At 29.3% G+C, this 25,593-nt stretch overlaps 1 protein-coding gene across 1 annotated transcript in view; it reads right to left on the bottom strand.

Annotated features, from left to right (window-relative positions):
• Positions 1–25,593, bottom strand: part of LOC145258213 (uncharacterized) — a 186,267-nt gene that overhangs the window by 22,759 nt on the left and 137,915 nt on the right. The window contains exon 2 of the mRNA XM_080116155.1: positions 5,601–5,787. Coding sequence (XP_079972281.1) covers positions 5,601–5,787 — 187 coding nt within the window. The remainder of the gene's footprint in view (positions 1–5,600; positions 5,788–25,593) is intronic.

Genomic DNA, 25,593 nt, shown 5'->3' with positions numbered 1-25,593 from the left:
AATTAATAGAAACAAATATCTATAATATAAAGCTGAATGTGTGTGTGTATGTCTGGTCACGAATAGGCTCCTATATGGTTGACTATTTTAAAAAACTGATTACATATACTGATAGAAGATGTATCGAGACACAGGAATGGGTATGTTTGATCTGGCAGAACAGTAGTTCATTAAAATTGTGGGGTCTGCGGTCGCACCTGGTCCACAAAGTATGGAAATAAAATATTAAAAAAAAAACGTTTACAAGTGTTTTTGATGAAGATGTACATAAGAATACTTTGATAAGTATGTTTTAACGTAAATAGGAATGGTATAATAAAATTGTGGGGTCTGCGTTCGCGCCTCGCCTCCATAGAATGGAAATAGGCACAAACTTTAATAAAGACTTTTCATATCTATCTGCGTAAGTATACTTTGATAATTATGTTTTAGTTTGAAGAAATATGGTATAAAATTATGGGGTGTTCGTTCGCGCCTGACCTTCATAGAATGGAAATATGTCACAAAGTTTAACAAGGTTTTTTAATATAGATCCACAGAATATTATGATAAGTGTTTCAGTGTGAACAGGTAATATAATAAATTATGGGGTTTATCTATTTTATTTTTACTTTCATCATATTTTGCTTTGGTTTTGATACCCCCAAATTCCAAGCTATCTCTTTACAACCCTTCCTTTTCATAACCTATCATACTTTCATAAATCAGAGTCCATTTTCTGTAGGCTGTTTTTGAACCCAGTCAACGACGGGTACTTTTGCTAGTATAAATATATATTAGTTTACATTGAAATTGTCTAAAATATCCAGGTTTAAATACAAAAAAAAAATGAAATAAATAAAAATGGAGGATGGTGAAGTTGAAAAAAAAAGCGAAATATAGACTTTAATTTATAGGACTAAAAATTCATAAAATATAATCAATGAATAAAATGAGGGTACTAGTGCAGAGAGTGATCCGAACGTAAATAATAACGTTATTATTTAAAAAGCCATTCTTAACATGTATTGTATTGTATATACTTCAACCTTACAATTGAATAAAAAAAACATTATAAAACTTTAATTAAACTTGGAAATACGATTTAAAAAATAGTGCGGATCACTCTCTGCACTAGCACCAAAATGATTATAATATGTAAGGGAGATAATAGAGTATACTTTTAAAGTGGAATAGCATCTCTTATGCTGAAAAGAAAACAAATGTAACGAAAAATTAAGAAATCTCATATTAATGAAAATGAAAGGTTAATTAATTCTAACTAAATTGTATCGATTAATAGAGGTTTGTTTAAACAGAAATAAACTCAATAAAAATATTTATTCAGTGTAATAAGGTTACGGCCAAACATATTTTTAGATTATATGAAATAAGTTTAAATAAGAAAAAATGTAAAATTCTATGAATCAAAAATTAATTTTGTATAAAAACCTAAATACAACTAGTGGCACCTGTGGAAATTCCATAGCGGACTCTTTCATATGTAATATATTAATGTTGTCATTCCGTTCAGCATAAACAGAGATGCCCTGATATTATTGTAGCTCTTTTGTTAAAACAGTTATCTAAGTTAGCAGGGATGCCCGGCATAGCTCGGTCGTAAAATACACTTAAATATGATATTTTAATTTATGCAGATTTCGTATATATTATTATAGAGTCAATTTTCTATCAATTCTTATATATTATAAAGTTGTAATTTCAAAAATAAAATATATCCATATGACTTGAGTGCATCAGGTTAAATCGAAACTTGGTAAAATTATTTATTACAAGAAATGGAAGGTCATAACTAGGGCTAGGACAACAGCATATTCTTTTCATTGTTTTGACTCTCGGGTGTGTATCCGTTGATATCTTGTATGCTTTTATATAGAGTGATGTGGTTCTCAGGCGTGAATGACTGCCAGAAAACAATTGCAACTACTCTTTAGATTTTTTTCGGATTTATGTAATCATGCCTAAATTATTTTTTTCTTTTAAACTGATGGAGTTCTTGTTCTTCTGAGGAGTCAGGGCGAAAATATTAAAATATTGACATAATTATATGATTGTTTCTGTGCTATGAAACAAGTGTTGTAAAGAATTGAACATTTTAACATGCTGAAAGAAATAACCTGTAAGATTAACAACAGCTTGGAATTTGGAATGTTTTACAACTTTTTATATATGCGCTAGATTATAATATCTCCGATTCATGAAACGAGCTCATCTCTATCTTTTATCTCAGCGACTTTTATGTTACAAAATCCGCGCTGTGATTTCATTCCTCTATAGCATGATGTTTAACCTAAAAAAAAAACCCATGTTGACGTTCGTTTAACCATCTGCTTTTTAAAGGTTGAATTTCAAGCCTTCTCACTTTGCTACCTTCGTAGCGCCATAGTAAGTTACCAGGCTTTCTTTACCGGCTTTGCCTCAAGGCTTCAGGTTCGAGCTTACTTCCCTACCAAAACTTTTTTTTTTCTTTTACACTGACAAACACCCGGGCAATGCCGGGCACCCCCGCTAATAATATATATAAAAGACAAAATGGCTTTGCGCATTTTTGTAAATCCAGCAAAGGTTTTTTTTCGATATAGTTCTCGGGCTGGGAGGGGGGGGTACAGGGATTACTATGTTTTAGAACTTTTTATATACTCCCTAGATTATAATATCTACGATTTGCGAACGCATGTATCTACATTTATTTACACCGACTTTTATAAAATTCACATTACTCCCGCATGTTTGTGTTTTTCATATAAAAGCGAATGTCATTCGCCAGTTTTCTCGGCCGGGACCCCCAGAAAAGCTTTGATCAATGTGGGGAAAATTGATTTGGATTCACCTGGATTTGAACATCATGGGGAAGCAAACAAATAAATGTAATGGCAGAAAGCGCAACTTTTTTTATTGACATCGCTAAATTTGAACGCTACTCATTTCCTACAGCCTCGTAGCGTAACAGTAAAATGTCACGTTTTCTTTCACTTTCTTTGCCGCCTTCGGGTTCAAGCCTCATTCCCTACTAACACTTTTTTTTTCTATAACACCTCCAAATACTTGGGCAACACCGGGTACCATCGCTAGTAGACATTTCAAAGTTAAACTTTAATAGATCAGCCAATCAATAAGGAAAAAGAAAAACTACATCATGGTATTTCAAAGCTAAATGTTTATCTGCAGAAGAAAAAAGAGCAAGGTTATCTATACTACTATAAACTTATTTTTTTGTGTATTGATATTCATATTAAAATCCTTTTTTGTATTTATTTAAAAAGAAAATACAACCTCGTTAAGAGTTGTGGAATTGCATTCATCTGCAAAAGATCTAGCTAATTTGCATATTCTTTTAAACATTCATTTTAATTAATTCCCTTGTTTTTTTTTATGTATGCGTATGTATATATATATATATATATATATATATATATATATATATATTTGTTTAAAAAGATTTTGCCTACCAAACTCCTGTCAGTTTTTGGTCTGCAGGCATGAACCTTAATATATAGGGTATTTCAACCCATGCAAAACTTCATATTTGGATTTTAGCCGGGGAAAACCAGTGTAAAAGTGTGAAAATTAAAAAAAAAAAAAAAAAAAAATGGAATTTGCCAGATGAAGGTTGAATGACGGCATAAATATGCACTTGTAACATAATAGCTATTGGTTCATGTTTTAATTTCTAGCCTTGCAGTAAACATGTTTTCATAGCTCAGGCATTAACGTCAAAGGAAAAAAAGTAAATTGTAAGCTAAACGTTTTGGTTCTCGATGGTGGTGCACGACTCTTTTTTTTTTTTTTTTTTTTTTTTAAAATCATTATTATATATCAGGTCCAATATAATAATTAATCAAAATCTCATATTTAAGCATATTTCACGACTGGGCAATGCCAGGTGTCCTACTAGTATGTATATAATCCTAGCATAAGAACAATAGCCTGGAAATACAAAAAATATATACTATCGGCATATAGAGGCTGAATAGAAAGTAAAAAATAAAGATAAATAAAAGAAAAAGATATAAAAGAAGAAATATATAAAAAATGATGAGAAACATCAAGCTTTGAAATACAATGGTCTAAAGAGTTTTTCTTATCGATTGAATAATCTAATAAAGTTAATTTTGATTTGAACTGTCATCATTTATTTCTTATATCATTCAAACACTACCATGTTTGAATATATGATTAAGTGTTAGTTTCACTCATTTAGAACTGCTTTAAAGATTCACTGCTCACTCATTTTGCAACCAAATTTCAAACAATCTTTACAGTTCATATGTCACCGTCCCAACTATATTTTGAAGTAAAAATTTTCAATTTTCATTCAATAAAACAAAAGTTATAATAAAATTAGTGATGTTCTAAAGTCTTCAAAGTAAAGAACATGAGAGACGGTTTCTTCTGATTGGCTGTTGGTTACCATAGCAACTTTTTTGTTCTCGACACCTTCATAAAATCATAAAGAATACTGCTCGCATGACATCTTATTTGGATTATATAGAAAGAGTTAACAAAAGTGATGCTCTTTGCAATGCTAAGGCTGATAATCTTTTTAATTTAAAAAGTTGGTAATAAATTTTTTTATGGATTGATGATAATGCATATGATATTGAACACAAAAAAGAAAATATTTCAAAGCAAAGCCTGGAAAATTAATGGATTACATAGAAAAATGCAAGCATGAATTAAAAAAAAAAAAATTCAATTTAACATTATATATAAATTCTTAATATTGCAATATATTAAGTTATAAATTTATATTTTTTACTAGAATATCTTGTCTTTTTCTTTTCCAGATTTAACAACTAGTCCTTTTATTTTTCTAAGTTTAATCTTAACCATATTACTTTTCATGCTTGCATTTTTCTATGTAATATATATACTATTCTCATCATATATATATACACATATATGTGTGTGTGTGTGTGTATTTGCAGAATATGATTGAGTTTTGCAAAGAATAAAGAAAAAAAATAACATTTATGTTTGTTGCATTTAAGTCAGGAAGCCAATATCTTTAGACAGCCTGATCTGGTAGCAGCAGGTTTTTTTTTTTTTTTTTTTTTTTAAGAAAAAAAAAGTGTTAATAACGATGACTTCTCAAACATTTCATCCAATAAAAACAAATGGTATTAAAGTACAAGGGATGTTTCAAAAATAAAACCTATTTTTTTTTTTTTTTTTTTTTTTTATTCTGCTCGGTTGTAGATTTCATTAAGATAACTGAACTCCTGCATTCATGACCTGAAAGTTTCATCTGCTACAGATATTGACAGTGTGAGACCCTGTCATGGATGTGCATCAGAAGCACAGATGCATCACTATTGAACATTTATGAAATATTAGAAGATAGGGTTGTCGATATCGGAGTGGCGACATATGATTAACAAAGCACGCTCCAAAAGGCATCAAAAAGAGGCTGGCATGGAGAGAGAATGGTAGTGACTATGTAGAAATATAAATTTAGGAATACAAAAGGTCACTCGTTTCAATGGTACCACTCTCTTCAACATTTTAGTTTTTGAGAAAAAAATAGGAAGCCTTACTTTTTAGAACATTCCTTGTAACATTAAAAGTTCTTAAAAATAAAAAATAAAAAAAATACTTACCTCTTTTTGGCTTCGGAAAACTATCATGTAAGTAAAATATAACTTTCTCCACAAAATGGTAAATTGGGCTCCCTTCTTGTCCTCTTACAAAAATCGTCCAGTCATGAGTAAATCCTTCAGAAGTAGATTTACTTCGCAGGGTGGCCTTGTGGCCGATCTCAACCTTCACTTGAACAAGATGGGGGGGCTGGAAGAAAAATAAAGAGAAAATTTAGATAATTCATAGGTAACTTTTTATCTGATACTAAGTTAATTTTTATATTTATTTAACTATATATATATATATATTACAAAGGCATCACCACTTATCAAATCCAAGAGACCACTAGAGGATAAGGGTTAAAGAGTTTACAGTAGACAATTGGACAATAAAGTAATCGCTAATAATTGAAATTCGGTAAATTTGTTAACTTATATGGACCGGCTCATCAAAAACTTGTTTATGTTAGACTTGAAGACAACCATATTGTAGTTAGCTGGAAAGCAGGAAAATGGAAAACAGTTCCATAGGCGTGCAGTTCTAAGAAAGAAGCTTTGTTCATGGAATCTACGTTTAGGTTTAGGTACAGATAAAGAGTGGGGGAAATTATTGTGTTTTCTGCTAGACAGGTGTTTCTTGTGAAAGTTTAGCGAACTACGGCTGGCTATTAGGTTTTTGCTGGAACTTTTTCAAGGGTATGAAATGGTCTATACCTACAATTAACCATTCCGTCAGGTCTGATACTATAGAGGACACATCCTTTTTAAACATGGAATGCAGAGGTAGATCTGATATAAATGTACGGAAGCTATCCTAGTCAGTCATAGAGTATCGATATACTATACGATGGAGAGGTACATCTGTGTGTGCTGTAGCTGATATATGACTAGCTTGGGTGCCCAGCATGGTCTGGGTGTTTGGAGGTGTGTGTTGAGAAAAAAAAAGTTGTAATAGGTAGGCAGGCAGGCTCGAACCCGTAACGTGAAAAGAAAGTGGAGGTGTGTGTAAGGTTGAGCAAAAAAAAAAAAAAAAAAAAAAAAAAAAAAAAAAGGAGTAGCAAGCAGGCTTGAACCCATGATGCGCCAGAGAAAAAAAAAGAGGTGAAAAACAAAAACTCTTATTGATGATGAGCCTACCGCGGTCGTGACATCACGGGTGGTTGAAATAACGCCTTTTATGCAACGTCGTTCACGCAAGCTTTGAATGAAATGTCAGAAAAATAAAAAACGATCCTCCCTGTAGAAAACTGCCCAGTTGAGTGTGAGGGAATTAATAATTTGGGCCAATTTTTTTATATTTGTCATCCGAAAGGTCGAACTTCAGAAGGATACCAATCTCGTGAAAATCCGTCACCTCTGTCGAAAGTTTTAGGCAGACATACAAACATACATACATTTAAACAGACAGGTGAGATTTATATCATAAACTATATGGCTGATATATAATATATATTCACATTAGATCCATTGCACCAGTGTTTGCTCAAAGATATACCAGCTATCTCTTTTTGCATTGTTTTTCGCAGTCTTGAACGTGCTGCCTCAGAACTGTGTGAATGAACATGTATCATTGTCACACTTTCGGAGTTCTGTATTGGCTAATTATCGTGATGTTCCTAAGTTTATGCATTCCCTAATTAGCCTCTGTCTATTGCTAACGGTTTGGTGCTTATTCAGATTGGCGCTGATATTGTTAAACAAAAACAAAGAAAAATTTATTGTGTACCTACTTGTCACGAAACGAAGATTTTATATTCCAAAAATCATAAAATTTGATCATGTAGTTTTTCTTTTATTATTTATGAAAAATAAATATGCCATTTTTTACTGATAAGTGACAGACGAGGCCATGTTTTACTAGAGAACATAATAAGGGGATGTAATCAATGATTGTTTTGACAGTTTCTATATACATTAGAGCTATTTACCTTTGTTTACAAATCTGTTGGAGTTTTTTTTTTTTTTTTTTTTTTTACTTTCATTGAAACAGAGTGAGATTTGATTTGTCTGAATAAAAAATAAAACTACTTGATCAAATAATGTGATTTTTTGAACTTTTCATCCTCTGTCCAGTGACTAGTAATCATAAAGACATTTCTATATTTTCTTCAATTTTAAATGCCACCATAAAGTGTCAATGTGAATTAGTACCAATGGCTTTTTTTTTTAACCATGGCTTAATAGAATAAAAAAATTTTTAAATAAAGCTAAAAAAAAAAAAAAAGTTTGGAATTAAGGCTATGTATTTTTTTTTTTTTTTTTTCCCCTACATTTTCTCTTCACCCCACAGTGGACATTATCACACTTACATGATGATTAACAAAAAGTAAATGTTAAAATAATTATGTTTAATCACTACGGTTGGGGGGGGGGGGATCACGGTGTAAAAGTGGACACTTTTATAGTCGGTACTATAAAAATTTCCATTTTTCAAAGCAATGAAGGAAACTATGTTTTTACAATACTTTCTCATATTCGAGCTAGGATACAAGTATAGCATCTGTTCTGTTCAGAGAAAGAAATTCTTCTTGACTGGGACAATTTTAATTTTTACCCATTTTTTTTTGGGGGGGGGTCGCCTCACATACACAAAACAACCTTGTGTCTAATTTTTTCCTTGATAAGTGACGATTCATCATTAGTGTGTAAAAAATATACAACTAGTTTAGAATGATTTAAAAATAAAAACATACAAAATACTTTAAGAAACCCATCCACTTTTTTAAATATCTGTGGATTGTAAAACATACCCACAAAAAAAAAAAATTATCCATTATTTATAACAAAATAATCTAAGAATTATTGTCATATTATAAGTGATTACACAAATGTAAAAAAAATATTTAATAAGAAAAAATATAGATCACTATCATTTTAAATAATCAAATCAAAATGAATTTTTTGGGGGTTGATTTTGGATTTGCAATTTTTATTACCTTTATTATATGAATATATGTTTTTAATATTGGAAACCTGTTATATAAAAAATTTCATATCGCAGAATATTTGAATTTAATATCATTAAAAGCTTTTTAAAAATAATTTTTTTTTTAAATTGTTTTTTTTTTGTTGTAATTCAACAACAAAAAAAAAATTATCAAGAAGTGTTTTTTTTTTTTTAAAACATAATATTGATTTTATGTCCAATTTTATTTACAACATGCCAAGTGAAATAAATAACAGGATTTTATATGTATATAAAAATTAACTCATTTTTTAATTATTTGAACTTTTCAGCTTTAAAAAATGTTGGAATTTTTATCGACCTACATTTATTATGTTTAGTTTTTGTAACATGAAATATGGGGGGGACACGTAAAAAAAAATAATACTTCCTCTAAGATATTTAACAAAACCTACTTTTATTATGGAAGTTTATTTAATACTGAATAAATATAAAAAAATTCAAGAAAATAAGACAATTATTTGATTTTTGCTAGACTTTTAAAATATAGGCATGTTTTATCTGTACCTAAATCAAAACGTAGATTCAATGAAAAAAGCTTCTTAGAAGTGCACTGTGGAACTCTCTTCCGTTTGCCTGTTTCCCACCTGATTACAACTTGGATGTCTTCAAGTCCAACATAAACAAGTTTCTGATGAACCGCCCCCCTTAAGACACTTTAGCAGATCTCCATTACTAACGATTACTACGTTATTGTCCCATTGATTACTGTACCCTTATCCCCGAGTGGCCTCCAGGCCTTGATAAGTGGTGACTTCCATGTAAAAAAAAAAAAAAAAAAAAAAAACCTATTTTGTACTCTCATTTAACAATTTAATAAAATTATATATATATATATATATATATATATATCGCAAAGCTTGAATTTAACTTGCAAATACGATTTTAAAAATAGCATGGTAACATAAGTGCATAAGCACCCTTACTTACGGGCACGTTCCCAAGATGGCGGTATGCTTGATATATATATATTTCAATCGCTGATGATGCAATATAAAGTCTAAAATGTGTTTTTTCCCTCTATGACTAAAATTGATTTTAACTGAAAAAAAAAAAATCCACCAAAAACAAAATAAAAAAAACAAAAAAAAAACTTAATTATACCATAATCTTAAAAAAATAAATAAATAAAACAAAATAAAACTTCTCGCTAATACACAATTTTCGAAAAATCTGACTGACGCGAATCGACTTTACGACGGCCACCGTGCTTTTTACAAGCAAATCTTTCACACTAAAACCAAAATCGCAAGTGCGCTCTAGATTTAGTCAAGCATTTAGGCGGGAAATTCTAACTCGCGTAGATCCACGGAACATTTTCATAAATAAGAAACCGCGACATGTTTATTTTGTTAATATCGATCGATTGTTTATGGCAACAAATATTAAGTAAATAACATTGGAATATATCACTATGACAACAACAAAGTGTAAATGTACAAATTTGTATCATGAAAAAGCCTTCTTCATCGAGACTCCAAAATGGCCGTCTTCTCCGAAAACTGTTCAATTCAATCCTTTTAAAGTATTCTTAGTAAAAACCAAAGATCGATAGCTAATAGATTACAGATTAGTTTTTAATAATTTTATTTATCATTAGCTTAAAAATAATCTTTCGTTTAAATTCGCGAAAACACTTTACGAATAGAGTTGATATGATCACACACGACTACGCCAAAAAATGGCCAAATAAATAGCTTTTATTCGATTTACTAAAAAGTTTTTTTTTTTATTGCTGTGTTTTTAAAGATATTTTAGTAGGTTTTAAAATCTTTGAGAGGATGCCTAATACAGCGATTTTAGAACAACTCGACTATTTTAGGCCAAATTCCGCGAATTTAACATTTTATAAAAATGTCAAAGTGAAATTCAAAAAAGGCTAAAACTACGATGCTACTGCTAGAGGGTACTTGCTGATTTTTAAAATCGTATTTCCAAGTTTAATTAAAGTTTTTTTTTTATTATTCAATTGTAAGGTTAAAGTATAGAATAGTCACAAACACTAGGCACCGCCAAAACGGGGGGGGGGGCAGGTCAGTACTTTTTGATGGACCGTCTTTTTAAAAATCTACCAAAAATCAGGTAATTATCCGATCAATACGAAATTTTCAGCGATTATTAGGAGAAGAATGAACTTTATAACAGTGTACTTATTTTTCATAAACAATATTTATATATATATTTTTTTTTTGCTTACAACCCCCCCCCCCTGTTTTGAAGTGGGAACAAATATGCTTAAAATAATCATCTGAAACTGAACAAAACATATTGTGTTGTTGTAAGGGACAGAATTATAGATTAAAAAAAAAAAAAAAAAAAAATTGTTTGCATACCTTATTTTGACGTCTGAATATCAGAACTTCGATTGTGTTTAATTATCCCGCTTTTGAATTTTGAAGTGTGAAATTCGGTGAATATGTTAAGTAAAATAATTAATTTAAGTTAAGCAAAACAAAAAAAATTTTTTTTTAATATTTATACGAAAAAAGCCATTTTAAAATTTTTGATAAATAAATTAACAATTTTTTTTTAGCGAGCCGAATAATGCATGACCATTATTAAACAGGGCATGCTTTGAATAATCGATACAAAAAAAAAAAAAATTCGATAAATATTGTGCCCTTTGTGTTAAAAATAGCATCATTTTTTTCGATCTCGTTTGAAAACGTTTGCCGCCTTTCGACTACGGTGGACCAAACGCGCTGAAATACTTTTTTTTTAATCTGCTTTAAATTGCCCCCCACCCCATTTTGGGGAGTCTGGCCCCCCCACACATACACATTAAAAACCAAACTCATACAAATGGTCACCCATCTGGTACTGGCCAGCCTCAGCTTAATAATACATTGAAATTTTCGTCACTGAAAAATAAGTTTTTTTGGCCTGTTTGGTCTTCCATAGTTTTCTCCTTATCAGACGCAAACGTAAACAGAGTCGCGAAATCGACGCGAAATCTGGTTAGCTATATGAATAAGTGGAATTATTTGAAATTCAGGTACTTATATAATATTTTTGCATATTCTCTTAGAAAATCATCCTAAATCTTAGACAATAAATAAATAAATAAATTATTTCAAAAACCTTTTTTTTTAAATATTTAAGTACGTTTTTTGTGCAAGACAAAAAATGTCAATTGTTAACTTTTTGGGAAAATTTAACATTTAAAATTTAATTAAAAATAGTAGAAAAAGTTTTACATTATTCTGTTTTCTATATGATAAAATTCAGGGTTTTATCTTTCTGGAAAAAAAAAAGTTACTCAGAAATAATGGATTTTAATAAATGTAATTTAGTTTTAAAAAACAACAACAACTTGATTTTGCGGCCATTTTTGGCGGTGCCTAGTGTACAGTAATACAAGCCCATAAAACTATGGCCGAAGTTAGAAAAGAAAAGAAAAAAGTGAAAGAGAACATAAAAAACCATAATTGTTTAATTGGAAATGTTTCGATTTAATTAATGAAAACGGGAAAGTTTTTCATTTAATTTTAGGTTATCATTAAGACGAAAATAATAATTTCCGGTTCAGTATCAGAATTTTTGTAGGAATTTTTGACACCCCTAACACGAAACTGCGAATACAATATAAAAATCTCGGAATTTCTCTCTTAAAAGTGGGTTATGTATTTTTTTTAAGGATTATACTTCCAAAATAAACTATTACAGTTGTTTTAAAAGTAATAGAAATATTTTTTTTGTTTTTTTTTAAACAGTAATGAATTTTCCGAACTCAATATTTTTCAATCTTTAAACTTTAAAAATCTATCAAAATTTTTCTATTGATTCTATTTTTACGATATTTTCAGGGTCAGTGTGAAATTTTATGTTCTTTCCAATAAATCGAATATAATATTTTAGACAAACGTTTTTTTTTTTTTATTCACGCCCCCCCCCCATCCCAATTTTTAAGTGTCTATTACAAAGTAAATACTTAATTTAGTCCCGGATAAGTACATAATTATTTACTCACAAATTGAAGAGAAAAGGTCAATACATAATATATTCAAATTTAAAAAAAAACGGACATCGTGTTCTCGTAGAATTTTACCTGTAAAGTTTGAAGTTTAAAACCTTTTTTTTAAACCACGTTATTTGTTTTTTCTTTTTTCTTTTTTTTTTTTTTAATGGAACCTTGGTCCTTGCTCCTTTAATTGAAAAAAAAATTAGGGCTTGAATTACATTTTTCGAGGAGTTATAAGCTTGGAAAGACAGGGGGTCGAATAATTCACGCCTCCAATTTTGTAAATGTCTAATAATAATTAATTTAGACCCGGATAAGTACATAATTATTTACTCACAAATTGAAGAGAAAAGGTCAATACATAATATATTCAAATTTAAAAAAAAACGGACATCGTGTTCTCGTAGAATTTTACCTGTAAAGTCCGAAGTTTAAAACCTTTTAAAAAAAAAAAAACACTTTTTTTTTTTTTTTTTTTTTTTAATGAAATCTTGGTCCTTGCTCCTTTAATTGAAAAAAAAAAATTAGGGCTGGAATTGCATTTTTCGAGGAGTTATAAGCTTGGAAAGATGGGGTGGAATTATTCGCTATTTTCACAAAATTTCTGATACTGCTACCCGTTCACCGATCTAATTTTTTTGTTATTTATTGAATGCTTCGGTCAGTTTAAAATACTTATTTATTCTTTGGATTTTAATAGCGGGTGCTCGAAATAAAACAGCGTCTCCAGTTTCGGCGATAAAGTGTAGAAGTTTCAGGAAAATATTAATATATTCAGGAAATTTATTTAAAAAAAAAAAAAAAAAAAAAGGAAGGAAAGGGGGGATGAAAACGTGAAAATATTGCGTTTTCTTTTTTGTTTAGAAAACGATTTAAAGAATAGTGTTTTGAAGAACCAGTTTCGCTAAAAAGCGCAGGAAACCCGTTCAGAACATTTTTTTTTTTTAAGTCAGGAAAACTTCGAAAAATTTCGAGAGATAAATTTAAGGCAACTAGATTTCAAATAAGACAATAATATTTGCTAAAAAGGAGAAAAAAAAATGAATTCCATTCATTTCAAACACGTATGTGTGTGTGTGTGTATATATATATATATATATATATATATATATATAACAAATAAATGTTATCAAAGGCAAGATAAGTTACTTTTCTACCTAACTGGTCATATTTTCGTGTTCAGTTCGAAAAACATACAGTATTTACCGATGATGATGTAAGATGGCGTCGGACTCCCTTTTTAACACGGTAAGTTTGGGAAAAGATGTTATAAATAAATAAATAAAAAAAAAAACTATACAAAATACTATTAAAAACCCGGCCGAATATATGTCAGCCTATGTCACGGTAACATATATTGAGCGAGCTTTTAAAAGTATTTTATCCAGTTTTTTTTATTTATAACACCTTTTCCCAAACTTACCGTGTTAAAGAGAGAGTCAGATGTCATCTTGAATTTTCCAATACATCGGTAAACACTGTTTTTCGAGCTGAATAAACATGTTAAATTGAATAAAAACCCGAAAAATATATCCAGTTTGGTAGAACAGCAACTTCTCTTGCTTTTGATGACATTTATTTGTTATATATTTGTTTTCTGACAACTTTTTCGAATCTATGTGTACAGTAATACAAACCCATCGATTAAATAAAAATTCAATTATTGTATAAATAGCAAACAAATTCAGTTGTATTATTTTTGTAACTACATACCTCATAGTTTGTTACAAACATTTTTTGCCTATTCATCACTAAGTGAAAAGACGAACGATCGCTATGTGACCAAAAAGAAAGCTTCGAAATTCCCCTCGATTTTCGTTATTTCACAAGCTGTTAGGACCTTACAGGAGTGACCGCTCTCAGATGCGTTGAAGATTGATGTCTCATTACATGAATGCGCACCGGTTTAAATAGTAACGCCACCTGCCTATAAACTCGGTTTGGACCAATCAGAATCAAATATTTTCAGCGCCCTTTCACAAAATTTCAGAAATCGGAATACTGAATTACACAACTTTCCACAAATCAGTAGTTTCTGGATATCATATAATGCAATTTTTTTTTCAATTTTTAAACTTTAAAAATCTATCAATTTTTCTATTGATTCTATTTTTACGATATTTTCAGGGTCAATGTGAAATTTTATGTTCTTTCCAATAAATCGAATATAATATTTTAGACAAACGTTTTTTTTTCTTTCTTTATTAAATTCACGCCTCGATTTTGAAATGTCTATTAAAATTTTAATAATTAATTTATGTATCAAAGTTTTATAAATCACAAATTGAAGGTAAAAGATCAATAAATAATATATTGTAAATTAAAACAAAAAAAGGGTCGACCTAGACGAGAGGATCCAAAATGGCCGACCAGGACCGAGATATGACACGTGCCGTTGTTTCCTTAATAAATTATTTCAGTTAGAGCCGATGAATTGTCAGATATTTTTTTTTTTTTTTACTTCGTTTTGTTTTGGTAAGGTTTCATTATTATTTAACATTTATTTGTGTGTAAGTTGCTATTTATTAGTATAAGCTCGAGCCGTTGTTTCCTTAATAAATTATTTCAGCTAGAGCCGATGAATTGTGTGTAAGTTGCTATTTATTAGTGTAAGCTCGAGCCGTTGTTTCCTTAATAAATTATTTCAGCTAGAGCCGATGAATTGTCAGATATTTTTTTTTTTTTTTTTTTTTACTTCGTTTTGTTTTGGTAAGGTTTCATTATTATTTAACATTTATTAATACATGAGATATTTCTTCCTAACTGAAATAATTTATTAAGGAAACAACGGCACGTGTCATATCTCAGTCCTGGTCGGCCATTTTGGATCCTCTCGTCTAGGTCGACCAAAGAATGAAAATATAATAAATCAAAAATTTATGTATTTCTTTGAGAAAAGAAAAAAATATTCCTCGAGTGTTTTTTTTTTTTTTAAGGCAAAATGGGTTTGTATTACTGTATACATAGATTCGAAAAAGTTGTCAGAAAACAAATATATATTTTTTGTGTTTTTATTCAATGTAACATATTTATTCAGCTCGAAAAACAGTGTTTACCGATGTATTGGAAAATTCAAGATGGCGTCTCACACCCTCTTTAACACGGTAAATTTGGGAAAAGGTGTTATACATAAAAAAAACGGGTTTGTATTACTGTACACATAGATTCGAAAAAGACGCCATTTTGAATTTTCCAATACATCGGTAAAACACTGTTTTTCGAGCTGAATAAATATGTTACATTGAATAAAAACACAAAAAATATATCCAGTTAGGCATAAAAGTAACTTATCTTGCCTTTGATAACATTTATTTGTTATATATTTGTTTTTTGACAACTTTTTCGAATCTATATGTACAGTAATACAAACCCGATATGTATTATTTGAGCATTTGACTCGTAGACACATTAATTGAAAAAAAAAAAAAAAAAAATTGATTTAGTCAGTAAAAGTCATCTAATGATTCCTCTTCTTAAATACCAGCTGAGGATACGTTCCCGACAATCAGTTTAGCAAAAACTAAACTATTTTGGTTAACATTTATCTATCTGACTGAGGTATTGGTGGTCCTGGGTTAGGTGTATTAGAATTTTTGTAGGAATTTTTGACACCTCTAACACGAAACTGCGAATAAAATATAAAAATCTCGTAATTTCTGTTAAAAGTGGGTTGTTTATTTTCTTTAGTGATTATACTTCCAAAATAAACTATTAAAGTTGTTTTAAAAATAATAGAAATATATTTTTTTTTAAACAGTAATGAATTTTCTGAACTCAATATTTTTCAATTTTTAAACTTTAAAAATCTATCAAAATTTTTCTATTGATTCTATTTTTACGATATTTTCAGGGTCAATGTGAAATTTTATGTTCTTTCCAATAAATCGAATATAATATTTTAGACAAACGTTTTTTTTTTTTTTTCACGCCCCCCCCCCCATTTTCAAGTGTCTATTAAAAAGTAAATAATTAATTTAGTCACCGAAAAGTAAATAATTAATTTACTCACAAATTGAAGAGAAAAGGTCAATAAATAATATATTCAAATTTAAAAAAAAACAAAAAAACGTAGTGTTTTTTTAGAATTTTACCTGTAAAGTTTGAAGTTTAAAACCTTTTTTTTAAACCACGTTATTTTTATTTTTATTTATTTATTTATTTTATTTTTTAATGGAACCTTGGTCCTTGCTCCTTTAATTGAAAAAAAAAATTAGGGCTTGAATTACATTTTTTGAGGAGTTATAAGCTTGGAAAGACAGGGGGTCGAATAATTCACGCCTCCCATTTTGAAATGTCTAATAATAATTAATTTAGTCACCGAAAAGTAAATAATTAATTTACTCACAAATTGAAGAGAAAAGGTCAATAAATAATATATTCAAATTTAAAACAAAAAAAAAGTACTGTTTTTTAGAAATTTACCTGTAAAGTCCAAAGTTTAAAACCTTTTAAAAAAAAAAGGTTTTTTTTTTTTTTTTTTTTCAATGAAACCTTGGTCCTTGCTCCTTTAATTGAAAATAAAAATTAGGGCTTGAATTGCATTTTTCGAGGAGTTATAAGCTTGGAAAGATGGGGTGGAATTATTCACTATTTTCACGAAATTTCTGACACACCTAGTCCTGGGGAGACTTAGGAGGTTCACCCTCCCAGACCCTATAGTTGCTCTTGCGAGAGGAATTAGTATATTGCTCACTGTGTATAGCATCCCAAGTGAAGAATACTGATGGGGCTGCCCAGGCAATTTTTAATAGGTCAGTGTGTCCTTTTTTTTTTTTCTTCTTTGATCCTATCACTTTCTGGTCTTGTGCCACATTTTCTTCTGGCTTTTTATCGGTATTACTATGGCATATGTTTCGTGTAGTCTTTTTGGCCCACTTTCTCCAAAACTGCTTTCCCTTTTACAGAAGAAGTTAATCGCTAAATGCTTGAGGTGCCCCTATTGGGAAATACCAACACAGTTGGCAAGGCTATTTTTAGAGGCCAGAGTGCCATTTAGTTTGGCCTAAAAACATCATGGTTCTAAAATGGATGATCGATTTTACATTTCATTAAAAACTGAGCACCCCCTACGAATATGTAAATATTGACTTATTCCACTTTTTTTTTTTTTTTTTTTTTACTAATCTTGTAAACTAGTGTCCATTCTATAATAATCCAATGAAAAAATTGAAAAGACGAAAATAAAAAAAAAAATAGAGAGGTCCGCCATTGAACAAAAATACTATTATTGTATGAATAAGAAAAAAAATAATTGAAAAAATAAAATAGTGTTTACAATCTTTTTTAGTAAATTTTTAAACAGTATATTCAAAATTATTGGTAAATTAATGTGAGCCAGTTTATATTAGGTTGGTGCAAAAATGTTTTTTAACATGCAACGCAACTTAAAAACAACATTATTTTTGCACCAACCTAATAGTATAGAAAAGAAACGCAAATGTATTTCTTCTGTTGTTTAGACAAAGAGTCACCGAACTATGGCCCACGGACTCATCAAATTCGATATTCAGGCCAGTGGACTATTAGAGAAAACGTTAATATCTCCACTACCTCCCCAAATGTAAAAACAGAAATTCTGTCAAATGTTAAACGGAATTCTACTCGGTAAATGTCGGTGCGTTAGGGGTATCAGAAAGCGACCTTACGAATGCGTGAAAAAATATTGAATAATTCGACCTATCTTTCCAAGCTACCTGAAAAATATAATTCAAACACTAATTTTTTTTTTTTCAATTAAAGGAGCAAAGACCAAATTTAAAAAAAAAATAAGAAATTTAATAGCAAATTATGCAATATTTGTTTTTTAAAATCGGTTTTCTTTAAATAAGATTTGAAGAAAAGAAACAAAATTTAACTTACGTCGAGTATAAAAAAATCGATATAAATTCCAAAAAATCCCTTACCTATAAAAATCACTAATCAATATGTAGTTCCATTCATTGTTAATTTATCCATATTTATATTTTAAAATCCATTTATTTTTTTAAATAAAAGAATTTTTTAAACGCCTATTTGAAAAAGGCGCCATGATGCAAGAATTTTACGTTTTTATCGAAAACCACTGAAAATATTGTAAAAAATTTAACCATAAAAAATTTTTTTATAGATTTTTAAAGTTTAAAAATTGAAAAAAAAAATTAACTGTAAAATTCAATTGATTTAATTACGTTAAAAAAAATGGCTGCATGAAGGTGCACCAGCACTTTGTAAACACTTTTTAAAAAAATAATATTTCTATTATTTTTTAAACAACTTTAATAGTTTATTTTGGAAGTATATTCCATAAAGAAACTAAACCCACTTTTAAAAGAGAAACTATAAGTTTTTTATATTTTATTCGCAGTTTTGTATGAGGGGGGTCAAAAATTCCCCAAAATTCTAATACACCTCTCGGTGCGTTACTTATGGAAAAACGGTTAATTAAAGTGCAGAAGGACCTATTAAACTACACAAGTTTTACAACTGAATAGCCCCCCCCCCAAAGAAAAAGAACGAAAAACATAAGATATGCTTTTGTAAACAGCTTGTGAAAACTTAAAAAATTTTTTAGATCAATTAAAAGGGGTTAATACCATGCAAACCGTAAATTTGCAACGGATTTGATTATCAGATTTCTGGCCAGCAACATCGAACATCCCTATAAAAAAAGCAAACAAATTAGTGGTCGGTGTTCTGTTATAGCGAAAAGTAATATTTACCTTTTAATTTATTTTAATAAATATTACTCTAAATACTGTTTTTAATTTGTGGTCTTGTCTTTACATTCTTTCCTTTCACCCAAGCTTTCTTGGAATTTACCCCTTTCCCCTTCCAATAAACCTTACTTTTTTTTGCACCAACCCAGTGGTGGGGGAAGGGGGATTCCAGTCACATGTGCCATATTTAGCCTTTTTTGTCGTTTTTTTTTCCTTATTAGAAAACAAGATGGCCGCCATTAAAAATGATAAGGATTACGTTGGATACTGAATGTCTTCAAATACAGATAACTGCGTGTTTGCGCAAAAATAAATGCAATATTCGTTCTCAACATACACGAAAACCTATACAAGTCGACAAATTAAAGGTGAATGCCGAGGGGTCGGTAAACTAAAAAGTCACCGATCATTGTTTAAATTATAAAACAACAAATTTATTATTTTTTTTAGTAAAAGTTTGCTTTGCCATTAAAAGCTCACGTTTTTTATCCATATAGATTTCAAATAAGACAATTTGCTGAAAAAAAAAAAAAAAAATGAATTTCATTAATTTCAAACACGTTTTTATAAATATATATATATATATATATGAAACAAATGATTAATAAAACATGTTAAAAGACATCTTGAAAAAAGAGTTAAAAACATTTAATTTTAAAAAAGGAAGCACAAGATAAGTGGATAGTCCTTAAACCACGGAGTTTCAAAGAAATACTCTCCTTCTCATCATATATATATATATATATATATATATATATATATACTGTATTAACAAAACCAAGACTTCAAAAAAGAAATTGGTAGCAACAAAAAGTGTATTTCATTGTAAGTTGCAATTGTTTACATACCGGTTGGACAATTTCAAGCATTATGTCGTTTGAAAATCTTCACATAACTAGCCTTTCATCAGACTTCTTGAATAAAAAACACTTTACAATAGAACATTAAAGAAAATTCCTTTAAAGGAAATAAAGGATGCGTCCAGGATAAATGTTTTCGCATGCTTCGTCAAGAGCAAGAGCATAATATGCTCTTGACAAAGGATGAAACAATTGTAACTTACAATAAAATACACTATTTGTTGCTACCAATTCCTTTTTTGAAGTCTTGGTTTTGTTAATACAGTATATTAATGCTCAGTTATGAAATATGATAATTTTGTAGCTTACTTTTTAAGCCATCTCTCTTTGGCTTAAAATTCATTGGTATATGAAAAATTTACTGAATTATACGAACCCAGTAAAATTCAGTATATTACAAACAAGTCTATATATACAGGGTGATCCCCCCCCCCAAAAAAAAACAGAACATTCAGTTGTTTTTCTGAGCATTTTGCAGTCAACGGAGAAAAAAGGCCAAAGACCCTAGTGTTTTATGTGATGTTTTGAATATAATAAACTGGCTATGACCAAAGTTACATTTCATTCGGACAAAACACTGTGTGTGTGTGTGTGTGTGTGTATATATATATATATATATATATATATATATATATATATATATAGATATATATAGATATATATATATAAGTCTGCTTTAGTTTTTTACAGGCATAAAAAACAGTATATTAATAGTTCAATAGCCATAAACTCTTCGAACCCCATTCTATTTTACTAACAAATACCTTTTATTCGATTTACTAAAAATAAGGGTTTTTTTTTTTTTCTGTAGGAATTAAAGCCCCATAATCCAAGGTCACTATTTCTCATAGTTTCTAACAACTATTTGTCCGCAATTTATAGTAGAAACTCATGTTGAAAGAAGCAATGATGTTATTATCGATTTAAAAATAATTAAAAGATTGCAAATTCTGAGAAATAAACACCCCGTTTCAATTTGCAAAAGCACCAAGGTAGTTGAGCTGGTCACAGAGTCCAAATGTCTAGCACTTGTTTCTGGAGTAATTTCTACCAGTTAAAAAAAAAAAAAAAAAAAAAAAAGATAAAAATCGATTAAATAAAAATTCAATCATTGTATAAATAGCAAACTAACAAATCAATTCAGTTGTATTATTTTTGTAATTGTACTAACATCATAGTAAGACATTTTTCGTCTGACTCGATTACTAAGTAAGAAGACGGACGGAGAATTTCTCTATAATTAAAAAAAAAGAATACGGACTTTTTTTTTATCCTTGCTCTTTCACAAGATATTAAAAATAAAAACTAACTTTTGGGTTCTTTTTTCTATATTCTGCTAGAGCTTTATGAGTGTAACCTTTTACGTGCGCTATTGATTGAAAGCAACAACACGCGGAATGATTGAAATAGTTCCAATTCCACTCGTGCAACGGTTTAAATACTAACATCAAGCATTCAATCCAACTAGGTACATTTTTAACAAAATCAGAATCAATAATTTTCGGTGCTTTTACATTATTAGGACGAAATTTTAGAAATCGCAATACTGAATTTCACATGAAAACAATGGTATCTATGTAATTCCTCGTATTTTTAAGATGATTATATCCAAAAATTACGAAAAATCGATGAGGTAGAAAATCATTTATTAAAGAAAATAAAAAAAATAGAATTTGAAGAAAACGATTGTAAAACACAGGAGAGTTCAAAAGGGAGGTAATATTAGGTGCGCTATCGATTGAAAGTCTTATGAAAATAATTTGAACCCCACTCGTGCAATGGTTTAAATACTAACACCACACATCCATTTTTAACCCATCAGAATCAAATATTTTCGGCGCTTCGGGGACTTAGGCACCTCCAAAATTCACCACAGAATTACCCCCCTATACAACTTTGTTATAAATTAATATTATCAATATAACTTTTGTACCATTTAAAAGAAGGGCAAAATAAACTAGTAATTTGTTTGAAAAATTTTTTTACATCGTACAAAAATAATGAAATTGCGAGACGAAAATCGTGTTTACATTATCAGCGCTTTAAAATAACGTTCCATGCAATACCTGTGTTTAATAAATCTAGCAAAAATCAACTAATGGTCAGATTTTCTTGAAATTTTCAATACTTATCCATTTTAGTATGTAATTACATATAAAATGTAGTTTCCGTAAAATATATAGGGGAAATTTTTTTTTTTTTAGTGCGTGGCCCCTCCCCCATATTTATTTTTCCGAAATTTGAACAGAAGATATTTAAATCTATCGAATTTCTATTTATTATGAAACATTAAGAGTTCAACTAAGTAAAAAATATTTTTTTAAAAATTTAAATACACGTATTGAACAAAAACTTACCTTGAAGTTGCAATTAAAAAATTGATATGAATTTAATGTTCTTTTTAAATAGCGTTATTTTTTTTAATTAATATATACTATGATCAGTTGAATTGCCAAGAAAAAGAAACTCCCTAAAAATTAATTTTTAAAAGATTAAAACGATTAAAATTCCATTATTTCAAAATGTTCTATTACAACATAGATTTTTAATTGTGTTTAAATTTTTATTTAAATATTAAGTTTTAATATAAACATGACTCTTGCCAGCTATTTTATCGCCAAATTAAAACCAGTTTAAACATATTATTGCACAAATATTAAACACTTTAGAGACGACTATTGTATTTGTCTTTTTTTACCGAACAAAAGTATGGAAGCTGGTAATTAACCAAATGAACACTCGTACATATTTAGTAAAACCGTATTTGATATTTAATATACAAATGTTTATAATATTATCAATCATTAAACTGTAAATCTTAAAACCTAACAAAATTATAACAAAGATTAATTATTAATTGCAGTTTGGAGAAGATAAAGGTTTTAAAAAAAATCATTATGTCGCTGCTGCTTTTCCATAGTTCATATAGTCTGGTGTCACAGAATCATGCACTCCTTTTTTCACATTCGTTTGGCAATGCCGAGGGGACTAATACTGTAATACGAGTAATACTAAATTTCATTCCTCGTATTTTTAAGATTATCCAAAAATTACCAAAATCGATAAGGTTGAAAATTATTTATTAAAGAAAATAAAAAAATAGAATTTTAAGAAAGCGATCATAAAACACAGGAATATTCAAAAGGGAGGAAATTTTCCGTTTCAGTAAATATTACCTTAAGCTACATCAGAACACCGATCATTAATTTGGTTATTCGGGTATTCGAGGTCGCTGACAACGAATCCGATAATCAAACCAGTCGCAATTTTACTGTTTGCATGATATGAACCCCCTGGACCCTGAAACTATTTTACGCCATTTAACCGCCTTCAGTAGCGGCATTTATCGACTACAAAATCTCATCCCAATAGTGTAGAAGTGCCTAAGTATTTTCAAATAGTTGGGGTTTACTTCCTTCCTTCCTTTCCCACAACAGGAACATCTACACATTTAGAGATCGGGTGTTTTTATTATTAATATTTCTATTGCTTTTGTATATAACTTTTATTTATTAAGCCATATATGTATGTGTTTAAATTTAAGCTGGGCAATTAATCATTTTTTTTTTTTTTTTTTTTTTTTTAAGTTGGTTATGACCGATGTTGGAGTGATGGCGAACAAAATGTGACCAAGTTTAAAAATAAAAATGTGACCAAGCTTAAAAATAAAAAAGATCGCCCTCCATTGGCCTTATGACACAGTATATAGACATGTAAACCAATGTAGCAGAGAGTCGGGAGAAACAAAATTAAAAGCCAGCGCACATGCATGTACTTTGGTCTAAAAAAAAAAAAAAAAAAAAAAAAAAAAAAAAATTAACCCCGTCATCATTCACCAATAGGGGGTCATCAGGCTGTAAGCAATAAGCCATACCTTGTTCAAAAGGAAAAAAATAAAGTAAAATATGTGATGGACTAGATGTATCAGAAAACGGCCATTAAAAATGATAACTTTAATAATTTAACTTACTATCTTTTGAAGCTTATAACTACTTGAAAAATGTAATTCAAACCCTAATTTTTTCTTCAATTAAATGAGCAAAGACCAAATTTAAAAAAAATAACAGGTTTAATAGCAAATTATGCAATATTTGTTTTTTGTTTAAATCAGTTTTCTTTAAATAAGATTTAAAGAAAATCAACGTATTTGGACTTGCTTCGATAGCCGTACCCGGCCACGCGTTGCTGTGGCTCAGTTTGTTAAAATGGAACACATTCCTCATAAAAAATTGCATTTTGTATTGTTTATTTATTTTATTATTTTTGCAATTTTTTTTTTATCAATAAAAGATGTTTTTTTTTTGCCCAAGAAAAAGTGAATTTTTTACCATAAATTGTTAGGTGAAAGTTTTTTTTTTTGTTTTTTTTTTCAGGAATTTTGTTTTAAAAGAAAGTTGACAGGAAACATTTCTTTTTGAAAACAGAATTTTTATTATAAAAAGAAAAGTTGAATGTTTTATATGAACACTGTAAATAGTTAGGTGAAAGTAGAGATAAGTTGGATTTTTTTTTCAAGAAAAATGTACAAATTTTTTTGTCAATAGATGTTAAGAAAATAAACGGAAAAAATACTCCCATCATTAATTAATTATGCAAAAAAGTAAATAAAATGTTGGTTTAGTGTTTCAACATTTGAACAACGCTTGGCTGAATCCGGTGATTGCCGGTCGAACCCTAAACTAATTGGAATCTGGTGCGGGGAGGGGGGGGGGGTTAAATTCTGCATGAGTACCATTCTTTTTAATTTTGTCTTTTGTTCAATTTTTTTGTGTGGGCTTTTTTGCATTTTGGTTAAATTTGTTAGTTTGCTAGCACTAAAATTCAACAATTAAATAATTTTAATAAATGTCCAGCTCCTAATACAAATCCTAGTAAATCAATCCCCCTTATTGGAAACACTGAAAGGAAGGACGAAACCAAATTATTGCCAGTATGTTTGGGAGATAGGTGTATCACAAAGTGGCCATTAAAAATGATGATCAGAACCTTAATAATTCAACTTACTATTTTTTTAAGCTTATAACTACTTGAAAATATAATTCAACCCCTAATTATTTTTTTTTCAATTAAATGAGCAAATACCAAATTTTTAAAAAATAACAGGTTTAATAGCAAATTATGCAATATTTGTTTCTTTAAAGCGGTTTTCTTTTAAAAAAAAATATAAAGAAAATCAATATATTTTGACTTGCTTATAAATATATATATAAATATGCCAAAAAAATCACTTACCTGAAAAAATATTAAATGGGTAGTTCCATTCTTCATTGTTAAGAATTTATCCATATTTATATTTTAAATTCCATGTATTTTTTAAATAAAAGGATTTTTTAAAGCGAGGGTCCTAGAAAATCGCATTTTTGTAACATGTTTTGCACGAAGCGTTAAATAGCTGCTGCTGCTAAAATGAAATTTATGAAGTATGGTTTCGTCCAAGGGCATAAATAATGTCTCTTTTTTTATTGCATGTGTTAACCAAAATTAGTATTTTTCATCCTCCGTAGGTAAAAAAGAAACCCACATTCACTCATAA

Source organism: Euprymna scolopes, chromosome 33, assembly GCF_053919585.1.
Source record: "Euprymna scolopes isolate OS-2025 chromosome 33, ASM5391958v1, whole genome shotgun sequence".
NCBI classification, from domain to species: Eukaryota; Metazoa; Mollusca; class Cephalopoda; order Sepiida; family Sepiolidae; genus Euprymna; species Euprymna scolopes.
The sequence above is the reverse complement of the archived record's forward strand: the minus strand, read 5'-3'. Positions and strand labels throughout refer to the sequence as shown.